This window comes from Rhineura floridana, chromosome 7 (assembly GCF_030035675.1).
Source record: "Rhineura floridana isolate rRhiFlo1 chromosome 7, rRhiFlo1.hap2, whole genome shotgun sequence".
NCBI classification, from domain to species: domain Eukaryota; kingdom Metazoa; phylum Chordata; class Lepidosauria; order Squamata; family Rhineuridae; genus Rhineura; species Rhineura floridana.
This window is the reverse complement of record NC_084486.1, coordinates 88,214,228-88,229,959: the sequence shown is the minus strand read 5'-3', so window position 1 is coordinate 88,229,959 and position 15,732 is coordinate 88,214,228. Positions and strand designations below refer to the sequence as shown.

The 15,732-nt window shown below is 41.9% G+C and overlaps 1 protein-coding gene and 1 long non-coding RNA gene across 5 annotated transcripts in view; one reads left to right on the top strand and one right to left on the bottom strand.

Moving 5' to 3' along the window:
- The window catches only part of HPS1 (HPS1 biogenesis of lysosomal organelles complex 3 subunit 1), a 21,740-nt gene extending 16,454 nt beyond the window's left edge, over nucleotides 1-5,286 (top strand). For 2 of the 4 annotated variants that reach the window (XM_061636311.1, XM_061636313.1), the window contains 6 exons: nucleotides 1,017-1,142; nucleotides 1,750-1,818; nucleotides 2,358-2,499; nucleotides 2,737-2,850; nucleotides 3,248-3,330; nucleotides 3,969-5,286. In XM_061636311.1, the coding sequence (XP_061492295.1) occupies nucleotides 1,017-1,142; nucleotides 1,750-1,818; nucleotides 2,358-2,499; nucleotides 2,737-2,850; nucleotides 3,248-3,330; nucleotides 3,969-4,131 (697 nt within the window). In that variant the 3' untranslated portion in view covers nucleotides 4,132-5,286. The remainder of the gene's footprint in view (nucleotides 1-1,016; nucleotides 1,143-1,749; nucleotides 1,819-2,357; nucleotides 2,500-2,736; nucleotides 2,851-3,247; nucleotides 3,331-3,968) is intronic. The other 2 variants (XM_061636312.1, XM_061636314.1) reach the window with 2 other exon arrangements.
- LOC133389162 (uncharacterized) overlaps nucleotides 1-15,732 on the bottom strand; it is a 21,615-nt gene extending 5,883 nt beyond the window's left edge. Inside the window, exon 1 of the long non-coding RNA XR_009764038.1 lies at nucleotides 15,628-15,732. This is a non-coding gene — a long non-coding RNA (uncharacterized LOC133389162). The remainder of the gene's footprint in view (nucleotides 1-15,627) is intronic.

Below are 15,732 nucleotides of genomic sequence, written 5' to 3'. Positions count from 1 at the left end.
GAAACAGCAGAAGAGAAGAAGATTCAGATTGAATAGAGAGAGGAGGGGTTGCAGGGAAATGGCTGAAACAAAGCTGGGGGATTAAGAATGTGAAGTTAACCTATACATACAAAGAAGATATATTGACAGAGACGGCATACAAATGATGTGTAGTTTTTGCTCTGGGACCATTCCCACTGCATTCTGTTTAAAAGAATCCATTTTCTCTCTGGGACTGTGTTGCAGATAAGCCCTTTGTAGAGACCAAATCCACTTTGTAGGTGACAAAATTCAGGTCCAAGCCAGAACTGTCTCTCATAATAAGGGATACTTTAGAGCAGGGATGGGAAACCTCAGGCCGAGGTCTGTCTGACCCTTGGGACTTTGCCTAACTCACGTTCTTCACCAGCCTTGCTTCACATCCTCCCTCAGTAGGGTTGCCAGGTTCATGGCCTGAGACTGATCCTGTATCTTTAGGAGAAGAGAAAGTCAGCCAAGTGCAGGTGTTCTTGCAACCCTGTAATGGGAAAAACCACAAGGTGGAATTCTCCCTTCCTCCTGCACAACTTTTAAAGATACAGAAGACTTTTTGGTTGCTGGGCCTGGCAACCAAGAGGTCTTCTGTATCTTTAAAAGTTGTGCAGGGAGAAGGGAGAATTCCACCTTATGGTTTTTCCCATTAGTGTTGCAAGAACACCTGCACTTGGCTGACTTCTCTTCTCCTAAAGATACAGGATCAGTCTCAGGCCCTGAACCTGGCAACCCTATCCTTCAGTGTATTTGCCTGGCTGGAACGTGTCCTTCAACTCTAATGCCTCTTGCTTGTCTGGATGAAGGACAGAGAGGGGTTGTATCTATGTATGTAGAAACTAGCCTATTGAACCAAAGGCAAAATTTAAGATTCATTGCTCCTCACGCTTTTGCCTCTGGCGCCATGCACTACTGACATGTAGCCCCCAGGAGGGAATGCAGCCCTCAGGCTGAAAAGGTTCCCCACCTCTGTTTTAGTGGTATGCTGATCTCTGTGTTTGGCACAGGCTTCTGCAGGCATTTTGCAGCATCAGGAGGCAGCTCTGTGCTGTGTATCGGCTTCTCTTTCTCGGGTCCTCGGGGGCCCAAGGCCTGCCTCAGAACATCCTGGACCAGGCACAGCAGCTGACTCGGTGAGTGGAGTACAATGGCGAAACCACAAGGCAAAGGATAGTAGGTTGCAGTAGTAATATTGTGTGCATCTGAGGATGTGTGTCTCCTGTTGGATCCCTCATAAGGCAGTGTTCTTCATCCTTGGGACCCCAGGTCTTGTTAGACTTCAGCTCCCATCGCCCCCAGCCACCTTAGCCAATGGTCATGGATTATGGGGGTTGGGTCCCCAGATGTTGAGCTACAAGTCTGAAGAATGCTGCCATAAGGTCTCCTTGGGGTTTTCTCGAGTACAGTTCTCTTCTAATCTATGTTTGTTCCATTCTGTATACCCCAGTCATACTCCATCCCTTGTGATGGCTGCTGAGAAGCGTTCCTTGCCCTCTGCTGAATGCCCATCTCTTCCCACCCCATGTATATTTGGGTCTAGTACCCAGTTCTCCCCGTAATAGTAGCCTACAAAGGAAAAAAAAGCAGGGGCATTGAAAAGTATGCTGCCCTTTTTCCAGGGTGGAGTTGGGAATTCTGGTTTCCAAACCAACTACCTCTTACTGCAAGGACAACAAAGCCATGTGTTCATAAAGCCACTGGCCCTTTAACTCACTCCTTGTTCCACCCTTTTGTTGGCAGGGACATGCTCCAAGACTGGAGGGATTTCCTGCTAGTGAAGAGCAAACGCAATGTCACCATGGTGTCATATCCTTCCGTTTTTACTGGCCCCATCCTGTCTACCCTCCCATGTTGCTTGGTGATGCTGAAAGTCTTTCAGGGGAAATGGAGAAACTCTAGAGAAGTGATTGTGGGACTAGGAGCTCAATGTTTTCCTCCTCCCTCCTTCAAAACAGGACCATGTGCAACACTTGACTTAGGTACAGGGCTGGAGCAGGTGGATGTTGAGGGTAGTTCCACTTCTGGAGTTCCATAGGTATCCAAAGCAGGCCCCTGTTAGAAACCACCATGCTGGGGAAGACTCTCCAGTTGTACCAGGAGATCAGGAAAGTACTTTTGTCCTGAAACAAATGTTAAGGTCTCAAAAGGGGTTGGGGAAAATTTCCACCATTCACTTGGATCAGTGCCAAGAGAAGTAGGGATGGGGCTCTTGATTCCAAATGTTGCTCTGAAGGTTTCTGTGGGGAGGGTAAGTGTAGGGCTGCCACTTAGGGCTACCCTAGTGCAAAACTAAGAGGAAGAAGCATCCTTCTCTCCAACCCTGCCCTTAACTTGCCACCATCCACATACCTGGAGGATTTCCCAGGACTCGTGCACTTCATCTATGTGGACCGCACAGTGGGACAGATGGTGGCTCCATCGCTTGTTGTGGCAGAGGACTCTTCTTCAGAGCTAGGCAAGGGGCCTCTGCCTGCCTTCATTAAGCAGAAGGTAAATGTTCCCCAGCCCATGTAGAGTCTCTGTCTTCCCTCCTGTGGTTGCAGAATTTTCATTGTGTAATGAAAGATAGTAGGTGGCCTACAGGTTGGTATGTGTGAATGTGATAGGAGTTGTGGGGGAGACAAAGAATCTGGGAATGGGGGTTAGGAGCTCAGAAAGTGAGATCATGGAGGTGGGGATGGCTCTGATGCATGCTACACCTTGCCTTCCATGCCCCTTCCTCTACAGGTATGGTCACTGGTGGCCCTGGCTCGAAGCTACTTGCAGAAGGGCTACACCACAGTGACAGTCCGGGACGGAGACTACTATTGCACCTACTTTCTTTGGTTTGAGAATGAGCTGGTATGTGCAAGAGCTTGAAGCTGAGAGGAAAGGTGGGATGGGAAGATCTGTTGCAGTTTCCTAAGAAGTCAGGAAGATGTAGTGTCTACAGTGCTCACTCTGGATGTAAGACTCCTGGGCTCAAATGACCACTTGGCTACAATCACTTGAGCTGGCCTTGCATACATTCTCAGCCTAACCTATTAGGGCTGATTTGAGGCTACAAGTGATACTTTAGGAGGAAGGACAGGATACAAATGTAGTGCATAGTCTTCATTGCCATGGTGTGGATAGTATGGGCTGAAGACCTTTTGCCTTTAAGCAGCCTGAGAATGCATGCACCCACAAAAGTCAATATGAGTCTTGATCCCAGCCATCTTCTTTCTGTCATCTACTTTCTGCTACCATGTCTCTGCAGGGCTACAGGCTGGAGGTTACAGAACTGCCGGTGCTTTCTGATGATTCGGCCCCCATTGGGACATTGGCTGGTGACTACTACAGGTAAGTAAAGATTCCAGCTCCGCTGATACCACTGAGTGTGGGAGGGGTTTGGAGAGGGACTCCGGCCAAAAGATCCATGTTGGCTGTATAAGGAGGACAATGCTTATAGCTCAGCCATTACCTTGCCTTTTCTCATCCTAACACTGAATAGCACACAGTTCTACAAGGTGCTGCCTATAATCTCGTTAGAATGTCTGTAGTTGTTTTATCTCGTTCAGGGATTGACTAAGCCAGGGATGGGGAAGCTGTAGCTCTCCAGATGTTGCAGGACTACAAATCCCATCATCTCTTGACTGCTGGTCCTGCTGGCTGGGGATGATGAGAAGTTAGGAGCTTTGTAACTCTAGCCTCTGGCTTATAAACATGTGGCTCACTATAAGAGAGAGCTTTGGCTATGGGGCGGTATATAAATGTAATAAATAAATAAGCTGGGGAGGAGCACCATGAGTCTTTAACCTGCCTTGGATTACACCCATGTGCTTCAGCAGCTTTTGCTCTACTGTCTGTAGATTAGAGGTGCACCTCTTTTGGCTTCTGCTGGCTGGACCAGGGAGGCTCTTTGGAACTCTCCTTATCCCAGCTTTGCCTTCTTCCCACATGCTATTATTAATTTCCCAACCACTGTCTCTCCCGTGCAGGAAATTGCTCCGCTACTACAGCAGGAATCATACAAACGAAGTAGTGAAGTGCTATGAGCTGCTGACTATCCACTTGGGCATCATGCCAACTGAGTTTGTGATCCAGCAAGCATGTAACTTGGCTCGGCGACTTTGGGAGCCAACCCGCATCCCCCTGCTTTAAGGGGTTTATTTGCTGCGTCAGCACTATGTTGGGAGTTCTTTCCCCTTTCTGGACTCTATTGGGCCTCTGGTCTCTAATGTCTTTGCTTCCTTTGGGACAGACCTGGCTTGGGTATTGCATTTGCCTGACCCACATTCTACAGAGCTGGCAAACCAATCTGTCCTGCCTCCCATACTGAATCAAATGTCCTTGCTTCAAAGGATCTTGGCTTGACTTGGTGCTCTGAAACTAATGGGAGTGATTGTTTTCAGAGCAGTGCAGATGGTGTGGCACTCTGGGTGAAGTTTGGACTGAGGATTCCATCCTCTCCTTGTGCAAACATTGCATAAAACCTTTTCTATCTGCATGAGAAAGCTCCATAAGCTAGAGCAATGGTCAGCCAGAACCTGCCTGTGGGAAGAGATGCCCACAACCAGTTTACCTCTCAAGCAGCTAGGAATTGTCACAAGCAAGGCCTTCCTTGAGGCCATCACTCATGAAAGGGTTTTTGAGAGTAGGCTTTCAGAGCTGGTGCTTATTTCCTCTTGGCATCGTCAAAATTGCTCTGCAGTTGGAATTTTGTTTTTATTGCTATTAAGGAATCTCATCTGCCCATAGTGGAGGAGGCAAGTGTGTGGGGAGAGCCAACTGCATTAAACCTCCCTAGTGTTAACAGTTACAGGTCTCAGGATTAATTCTGTAGGTTTGAATGCCTTCAGAAAGTTGTGGTTTTAACATAAAAGATGCGGAATTAGGAGAATACTCAGGAATTTTTTTCTACTTTTTTTAAAAGTTTCTTCTACAGAACCTAAAAATCAGGTTGGTTTGCACATGTATTTCTGAGACTGAAGTTTGGTTTGGGGCATGTAAGATGCTTTCCCATCATACAGAAAAATGCACTTCAAGTAACTAGCGCCTGGAAAGATGTATGTGTATGAACACATAACAAGCATAGCTGGAAGCATCATACATACTAAAAAACATGGACTGATTGTATGGTGAGCCAAGCTCAATGCAGGCTGTAGGATAGAAATATCCCTTGAAATTGCTAGGTGTGTTGATTACAAACTCTGTTACCATTTTAAACTGTATTTTAGAATAATGGAATAAGCTAAACAATTTTGTAAACGGACTGAATAGCAACCTTTCAAAATAAATGTTTCACCTTGATCACTATTTTTCTTCTCATCTCTTCTTTGGCAGTTTTTATATCCCAGACACAACACTAATTTAGTGGCAAAACTGATTACTAACTTTGAAAAATCGTGATTTCATATAAAATGTTCCAAAGGAGAATAGCGGGGGGGGATGAGTATACCTAATATAATCTACATTGTAAAGCTTTATGAAAGATTGTAGCCTTATCTCACTGGTTTCTGGATAGACCATGAATAGCTTCAGAATGAGCTCTGTTAGAAAACAAAACTAGCTGTGTAAAAAGCATTGTTAATTGGTAAGTGGATGTGTATATATGTGTATGTGTATATATTTGAATGAATGAAGATAAAACAAAAACACTTAACTACTTAGAAGCAAAACAAATGCTGGGGGATACTTCAGCTTTGAAAAAATAATGGTTTTAATAGGATAATAGACCTTATAAGTAATGGAGTCATTATGTAATATGGTGAAGTTTGTAATAAAATGGCAGATGTAGAGGCCAAGGCTTTTCCAGTATTTTCATAATGAAAAAACTGAGAGAACACCAGGTGAACAGGGAACCTTCTCTATTTCAAAAGATATCTCATAGCTTAAAGTACACAAAAGGTCTATTTACACGTGACATTTTGTTGCACATAAAGTGGAACTGTGCAATTATGTGGACTGAGCTGGCAGAAAGATCTTCATCAGACAGACAGCATCCAATTATGATGCCTCCAAAGAAAACTGTCAGTATTGGTAATCATAATAAAAATTGTCTCATAGATAAAGCATGATTCCTGTGGAACTTAGGAAGATGTATTTTATACCTAATGGAGGAGAAGCACAAGAGAGAAAGCAAATGTATGGAGAATATATATTAATGCAGGAAAAAGATGGAGTGAGTTACTCTCTTAGAAACACCTAAAATTGAAGTAGCTATGGGACAGAACAGCAACAGATATTTCAGAGGAAGACTGTCTGCAAAGAGTATGGAAACAAATGCATGTGGGTTAAAATCAGGAACATAGGAGAAACATGGACCAGAGAATCAGTGCAGCATAATAGGGTGAGACTTGGTCTGGAGCACGAGAGCCAGTGTGGTGTATTGGTTAGGGTGTTGGACTACGACCTGGGAGACCAGGGTTTGAATCTTCACACAGCCATGAAGCACACTGGGTGACCGTGGGCCAGTCACTGCCTCTCAGCCTCAGAGGAAGGCAATGGTAAACCACCTCTGAATACTGTTTACCATGAAAACCCTATTCATAGGGTAGCCAGAAGTCGGAATTGACTTGAAGGCAGTCCATTTCCATTTTGGTCTGGAGCACCTGGTTCAAATCTACTCAGCCATGAAACTTGCTGGGTGACCTTGGACTAGTCTACCTCTCAGTTCAACCTATCTCACAGGGTTGTTAGGATAAAATGAGGAGTGGGGTAACTATACACTGTACTAGGATTGTCGGGGGGAAGGGCAGAAAAAATATAGAGTAAATGGAAAAAATGATAAGTTGTTTCTTGGTAGACACTTTCAGAAAATTTATAAAGGTACTTTGTTGTGGATTTTGCATAATGTCAAATACAAGATATGGCATTTACTATATTATGGGGAGGTGTATGTGTGTGTACACACACACACACATATATACATAGACACATAATATATGTATTATGTAGTCCTAACTGTGTTGATTCAGAGGTAATTCCTACTGAGATTAATGGGGCTTCATCCCTATGAAATATGCGTCAGATTACAGCAGGGATGGAGAACCTGTGGCTGTCCAGCTGTTTGACTACAATTCCCATCATTCCTGACCATTGACCATGCTGACTTGGGCTGATGTGTGCTGGGAGTCTGCAACATCAGGATGGCCACAGTTTTCACAACCCATGGAGTAAGGTTTATGTTTCATACAGTAACTAGTTTTTAAAGGTACTTGTTATACAGCCATGAGAGTGGCTCTATACTATAGCTAGCATGGATTTTTCACATTCTGCAATGTTAAATTGAAAATACCCTTCATGCCATTCTGCTTCTCCCCATAAGCTCATTCAAATAAAATCTTACAAAACCTAATAGTCCTGAACTCAGAAACGCTTGCTTAACAACCCTCTGCGTTTTCATGGTGATATACAAAACACTCAGAATCGAGAGTTCAAAGTGTTAAAGAAGAGGAAAAAATCCAGATCCCTGTTGGACTTTTTTCTGTCAGTGGTCTCATAATTTGTTGAAATTAATTAAAAATCAGCCATGTTCACAGAGTACCTGTAATCCTATTACTAACCTTGCCTCATACTCTGACCTTCATCTTCTGCAGTTTAAAGGGTTAAAACATGCCTGGCTGAGTTTTAATTAATTAAGAAATTTAACATTGAAGTCTATTAAGAACCAACCATCAGTGTTCTAAAAGCCAGACTGTTCGGCTTGGCTAATCAGGTGGCCACACCCACGCCAGACATTTATTTCACTTTAGACAGCCATAGCTTCCCCAAAAGAATTCTGGGAAGTGTAGTTTGTGAAGGGTGCTGAGACTTGTTAGGAGACTCCTATTTCCCTGACAGGGCTCCAGTGGCCAGAGTAGTTTTAACAGTCAGCCCCTCTTCTGGGGATTGTAGCTCTGTGAGAGGAATAGGGCATCTCCTAGCAACTCTCAGCACCCTTCACAAACTACACTCCCCAGGATTATTTGGGGAAAGCCATGACAGTCTAAAGTGAAATAAAGGCCTGGTGTTGATGTGGCCAGGGACAGCTTTGGGTTTAAATGTGGTGGCTGATTAAAAAGGTGCCTGAATAAAAAGGTGGGGGAAACTCTGAAAAACAGTTATACTGGTAACAATGTTTTCCCTTTGGAAAGGAAAGGGGCTTTCCTTCTGCCCAGTGCCCACCTACCCAATCTCCTCCCCCTCCCTCTCCCCACCAACTTCCTACCCATACCCTTCCTCCCCTTTTCTCCCCCTCCATGCCCCTCCCCCAAGTCAGTTTCACCTTTCCTAAGCATGATTCAACAGACGTAAATCCCACTGAACTGAAAAGCATGCAAATGATCAACCATGCCCTATCCTACCTCCGACCTATACCTTTCCTTTTGCCTTTCCCTCCCGCCTCCTTCACCCCTTCCTCCCCATCCCCATCTTATCCCCTTCCAATTCCCTCCCTCTCCTTCCCCCTCCTCCATGGTCAGTTTTACCTATTCTAAACATGATTGCACAGGAGTAAATCCCATTGAACTCAATAAGCGTGCAAATGATCAGACCCCTTTTCCCTACCCCCTACCCCTCTCTTACCTTCCCCCTCTCTCCTTCCCCTCTCCTCTCCCTTCCTCCTCCCTTCTTCCTCCCCTCCCCTCTTCCTTCTTCCTGCTGCCCTGCCCACTCCAGCCCTCTCTCTCTCCTCCCCCCCACATGGTCAGTTTCCCCTATCCTAAGCATGATTCCATGGGAGTAAATCCCACTGAACTCAATAAGCATGCAAATGATCTTACCTGCCCTCTCCCTCCTCTCCCCTCCCCCTCTTGCCTGCTCCCCTCCCCCACGTCCCCTCTGCCCTTCCTTCTCTCCTCCTCCTCTCCCCATCCCCCCCCCCGGTCAGTTTCACCTACCCTAAGTATGATTGTTGTTGTTATGTGCCTTCAAGTTGATTATGACTTATGGCGACCCTATGAATCTGCAACCTCCAATAGCATCTGTTATAAGCCACCCTGTTCAGATCTTGTAAGTTCAGGTCTGTGGCTTCCTTTATGGAATCAATCCATGTCTTGTTTGGTCTTCCTCTTTTTCTACTCCCTTGTTTTCCCAGCATTATTGTCTTTTCTAGTGAATCAGATCTTCTCATTATGTATCCAAAGTATGATAACCTCAGTTTCATCATTTTAGCTTCTAGTGATGGTTCTGGTTTAATTTGTTCTAACACCCAGTTATTTGTCTTTTTCATGGTCCATGGTATCCGCAAAGCTCTCTTCCAACACTACAGTTGATTTTTCTCTTATCCATCTTTTTCACCATCCAACTTTCACATCCATACATAGAGATCGGGAATACCATGGTCTGAATGATCCTTACTTTGGTGTTCAGTGATACATCTTTGCAATTGAGGACCTTTTCTAGTTCTCTCATAGCTACCTTCCCCAGTCCTAACCCTCTTTTGGTTTCTTGACTAGTATCTCCATTTTGGTTAATGGCTGCACCAAGATTTTGATAATCCTTGATGTGTTCAATGTCCTCATTGTTGACTTTAAAGTTACATAAATCCTCTGTTGTCATTACTTTAGTCTTCTTGACGTTCAGCTGTAGTCCTGCTTTTGTGCTTTCCTCTTTAACTTTCATCAGTATTTGTTTCAAATCATTACTGGTTTCTGCTAGTAGTCTGGTATCGTCTGCATATCTTAAATTATTGATATTTCTCCCTCCAATTTTCGGACTTCCGGGAAGGGTGAGACTTCCGGGAAGGGTGACTTAGCCTGTGCCTGCTTTTGAGACGGGCTCCTGCCTCAAAAGAAGCTTATTCAGATATATCAGTCAGTTTTTTCTCTTTTTTTTGACTGATTAAACTTCTCCCGGGTAGGGAGAAACGAAGAGATTAACCTCAAAGCCTATTTTTGTTGGGACGACCAGATCTCATTAATTTATGGGACGAGGTCCAGCCGACGAAGGTGGGACGGATTTTTAACAGCAAGCTCTATCTGATAAAGCGAACGTTCACCTTATCTTCTAAGAGAGAACGCACTAACAGGCAAGCACCCTTCTTTCTATATTTTTCTTTTACTTGACTTAAATTGTTGCTGTTTAAAAGAGATTTGCCAGATTGATCAGTTTTTGACATCTCACTGGGGAGCCGTAACTTCTCTCTGCTACGCACTAATTAATAGCTTATCTCTGTTTTTGTTGCAAAAAGCTGTCCTGGATTTGCATTCTAAAGATACACACAGAAGAGGGATTTCTATTCCAGATTTTTATTTTGAAAAATATTATACTGTTTTGAGACTACTCTCTTTTTGGTCTATTTTATTTTGACGAATCTGTTTCTTGACGATTGCCATTAATTGTTTCGATCCTGGGAACTGCATTTTGTTTACTTAACTATTGGAGAGATAAGGCTGTCTGCTCTGTTTATACTGTGATGTCACCAAGTTTGGAGTATTAACCCAATTGTTGCTGAAATAAGAAGTGGTTTTCCTATATTTTTCTTTTAAAATGGCAATTAAGAAAGTGGCTGAAAATCTGGAAATAACTATGTTTCAGAAAATAATGGATGAGATTGAGATAATGAAAATTGAATTGAGTAAAATGAAGCAGGAGATTAAAGATATAAGGGTCCCTGTGAGAGAGGTGACCCTGGAAGGGGTCCCTGTGAGAGAGGAGACCCCAGAGATTGGAACAGGGGTCCCTGTGAGAGAGGTGACCCTGGAGACTGGAATAGGGGTCCCTGTGAGAGAGGAGATCCCGGAGATTGGAACCAACGTGGAACAGGAACAAGATTTGGAGTCTATGGACTTTAGAAATAAAATCTATTGTTTGGAACTCAATGTTATCTCTGAAGAAATGAATGAAGATTCTAGAGATAAAGTTATCAATGGCATGGATAATCTTCTGGACTGGAATGATGTGATGGAGCCCAATATAGAGAAAATCTATGGAATTAACTGCAGCCATGTGACAATGGAAAAACTTTTAAGAGATGACCCAGTGTATTTTGAAAAAAAGAACAGAGATATGATTTTACAGCAGTATTTCAGCAACCTATTCAGAATGGATGGCAAGAAAATATTTGGGATAGAGGTAATCCCCATCAGACTCTTACTATATGACTATGGCTTTGACAGCAAGATTATTATGGAATACTGATAATGGAAGATTGGATATTGAAATTACTGGACTTAACAAGACTACTGAAGATGGAAGATGGAAAATGGAACTAATAGAGATAATAGAACAATGGCTACTGAAATTATTGAACCTAACAGATTCTGATGTGATGGATTAATTGAAATGTTTATTTTGACTATGGTTATGACAATAAGATTATCATAATTAGTAATGAGATGGATTAATCGATATGCTTATCTGGAAAAAAAAATTGATAGATATATTTCTTAAAGAATTGAAACCTCTCTTTGACTTTTTGTGGAAAGAATAAAGTAATGTTTATGAGATTTGATGATTAAGTAAGATAACTACTGGAGGAAAGTGATTTTATAATATGACTTAAGAGACAGGATTGTTATATATTATAGACTTATAACTGATTTGATCTTTGACAAATGGGAAGTCAATATTTTACTCTTTATTTTTTATTTTTGTTTTTTTTTTTCTTTTTTTCTTTTTGTTTAACTATTTTTGATTTTGTTTTTTGTCTTTGAATGTTTTATGATTTTGTCTTGTATGTTTTATGAAAATCTGAATAAAAATTATTGAAAAAAAAAAAAAAGATATTTCTCCCTCCAATTTTCACACCTCCTTCTTCTTGGTCCAATCCTGCTTTCCATATGATATGTTCTGCATATAGATTAAACAAATAGAGTGATAAAATACACCCGTCTCACACCCTTTCCGATGAGGAACCAATCGGTTTCTCCGTATTCTGTCCTTACAGTAGCCTCTTATCCAGAGTATAGGTTGAGCATCAAAACAATCAGATGCTGTGGCACCCCCATTTCTTTTAAAACATTCCGTAGTTTTTTGTGATCTACACAATCAAAAGCTTTGCTGTAATCTATAAAGTACAGGGTGATTTTTTTTCTGAAATTCCTTGGTCTGTTCCATTATGCAACGTATGTTCGCAGTATGCTCTCTGGTACCTCTTCCCTTTCTAAATCTAACTCGGACATCTGGCATTTCTCGTTCCATATATGATAACTAGATTACTAGATCTTGTAAAACCTGTACACTGAGGATAAGTTTTACAAAGATAAAATCCAAATTAAAAGGTCTAGGGATTCTAATTCTAAGTAGCTTATACTGTGTATTTCAATCTGTCCTTTAGTTTTCCTCATTGTTCAATACAGCCTGGTGACCTTCAGATGTTTTAGACTACACTTCCCACTTCAGGGAGGTCACCAGGTTGTGGAAGGCTGGTTCAATATATGGATTGAAACACAATGGGAAATAAAACAACTCTAAATCAACAATACTATGGTTGTACGTAAACCTGCCCTACTGTGTAAGTGTATGTTTGGCTATATTACTGTTCTATATATTAAGAGACGCAAGGAGCAGAAAACAGAAATATAAACAAAATCTCAAAAACAGGTTTGCAAAAAACAAAAACAAAAAAGCCCCACCACCCATCTCTCCTTGTTCCCTTTGCTAAAGCTCTGGTCATCTTTCAACCATGACTACTACAACCTTCTCTTTGGCCATCTCCTATCAGAGTACTTGTAATGTGCCTTCAAGTCAATTACAGCTTATGGCAACCCTATGAATCAGCGACCTCCAAGAGCATCTGTCATGAACCACCCTGTTCAGATCTTGTAAGTTCAGGTCTGTGGCTTCCTTTATGGAATCAATCCATCTCTTGTTTGACCTTCCTCTTTTTCTACTTCTGTTTTCCCCAGCATTATCATCTTTTCTAGTGAATCATGGTCTTCTCATTATGTGTCCAAAGTATGATAACCTCAGTTTCATCATTTTAGCTTCTAGTGACAGTTCTAGTTTAATTTGTTCTAACACTCAGTTATTTGTCTTTTTCGTAGTATGCGCAAAGCTGTCCTCCAACACCACATTTCAAATGTGTTGATTTTTCTCTTATCCGTTTTTTTCACTGTCCAACTTTCACATCCATACATAGAGATTGGGAATACCATGGTCTGAATGATCCCGACTTTAGTGTTCAGTGATACATCTTTGCATTTGATATCAGAGTACTGTAAAACTAGTATTAAGCCATAGATAAGGGATAGATGTCCCAAGCTGGCAAATTCAAGTTCATCAGTTGCATAACTAATTTACATAGTTCACTGTCACAAGCTGTAGTGATGGCCACTAGTTTAACTGGACACTAGTGGAATTAGACAGATTCACTGAGGAGGCTAGATCTGTCAATGGCAATATGTCACTGAATGTTTGGTATTTGCGAGGAAGCAACAGAGAAGGACTGTTGTGCTGAAGCTCTGTTTGTGGACTTCCCAGAAGCATTTAGTTATCCCGGGCAGAAGCAGGGTGTTCACCTAGATCAGAGATGGAGAACCTGTGGCCCTTCATTAGACGTGCTCCATCAGACTCAGTCAGCATGACCAATGGTCAGGGATCATGGGAGTAATAGTCCAGCCACATCTGGTGGGCCACAGTTTCCTCTTCCCTGGACTAGATGGATTTGTTGTCCTGATCCAGCAAGGCCCTTATTGATATGTATACAGTTGAACATCGAGCTAAGGTTGTCACCTTTTCCCCCCAAGCAAGCTCTATGTGATGGGCAGATTTACTAATAGGAATAGCTTTGCTTAGCATGGAGATTGCAATAATGGGAAAGCTGTGCTTGTTGAATTTTCATCTGTTGTGCAGCTATTTATTCATTTGGCTACTATTTACATCATGGTTTTCAGAGGGCTGCTTTCAGTGGGATAACGCATCTGTCAGGAAAAAGGCGGCAGCTATACTTCCAAGGATTATGTGCATAGAACAGCAAGGCCCTAGGGCTGGTTTTCACCTAACTATTATTTAGAATAGATCCATTGAAATTAATTTCCATGGGTCTACTCTGAGTGAATGTTAGTCACCCTAGATTTATAAAAGGTTCTGCAAAGTAGAATCCTATTTACTAGAGATTCTCACACTGTGGTCCATGGACCACTAGTAGTCCATGAGCTTTATTCAGGTGCTCTGCGGCATGTCCACATTAAATATTCAAATTGATTTTTAATTGTATTTTATTGCTTCTTATTGTGTTTTATTGTATGACAAATTGAATTCTATGGAATGCAAACTGTAATACAATATAAGAAAGAAAAGAAGCAATAAAAATACAATTACAAATCATACTGCACCTAGCACAGTGCATTACACTTGCTACAACCGGCCTCAAAATCATTTTTAAGTGGTCCACCAAGGCCATCAGTGATTTTCAACTGGTCCTATGGGGAAAAAAAGTTTGGGAACCACAGTACTAATAATGGACTCATTAGGTGAGTGTGGATCCCTGTGTAGCTGTTTGGATCCAGAACTGGCCTCCACAGTCACTTATGGACCCACCATTAAAGACCTTATCTTGGAAGACAATCTTACTCAGCCACGAGTGATCGCCAATGAATGAATGAGCAAAAACCACACTGACCAGGCACAGATGGGAAGCACCAGCAGGCTCCAAGAAACCACAACCTTTGAAGAAGTACACAAAAAATTAGGAGAAACTGAGGGGGGGGCGAACCAGCCAAATGTTGTCTGAGCATGCTCAGTGACTGTAATGCTGATGCTCTGCTGGGGTTGGGGGCAGGCAGAGGCAGGAAACAGAAAAGTGGGGAAACCAAATGTAGTATCCTACAAGAGGACATAGTTGTCTGCTTGGAACCCTGAAACAGGAGCAATATTTTGTTGCAAGTCACACATGTGAAATAATCTAAATGTGGTTCTATTTCATCAAAGATTGATTTTCTAGCCTGAAAAGAGTGCAGCGATATAATGCTGTGCCCTTCTTTCATCATATGGAAACCAATTTGTATTAAATACAGAAAGAGAGTCACATGGGCACATTCTCATTAAAATGCAAAGCAGAAATGTTATTCAGTCTCTGAGAGACCCATCTGGAAGGGAGGGGGTGGGTTGGTACCAAAATCATTGTATAAGATAGTGGGTATAATCAGCCTAGTGGAGTATATAATTATACCAATAGATATCAGAGGTTAATTATTTCTTTAAACGCTTGACTGAAAACCCGTCTAACCCTGGCTGCCTGCATTTGTTGGCTGTGGTTTGAGTAAGAGGGGAAACACTCTGCAGTGTTCTGAGCATAGTTCTCTCAACCTGTGTCTGAGAAAAGGTGGCAACGTGCATTATTTTGATTTGATTTAAAATCTTATGTCACTTTTCCAACAACATAGTTGAGTCAAAGTAACCCAAACAACCGACCATCAAAGGGGGGGCAGGTAACATATATGTCAATACATCCACATTGGCATAATATCTTAACACAACAAATGAAAACAGCAAAAACAATAAACAATTAAATGTTATTTATAATAATTGGTTGATTTGTTAGTCTAATATACAATATAGTTAAATAAACATAAGCTTCATGTGCTTTTGGTTAAAAAGTGGGGCATAGATTCAATTATTCAAAACTAATTTATCAGAAAATAATACTGAATATAAACATTTCCAATTAAAGGAGTCTAAGACTGCAGTCCTAAGCACATATTGATTGATTGATTGATTAAATGTATACCCCACCTTTTCTCCAATGAGCTCAAGAATAATTGGTTCTCCCTTCTCTCCATTTTATCCTCATAACACCCTGTGAGGGAGGTCAGACTGAAAGACTTGACTTTCTCCAGG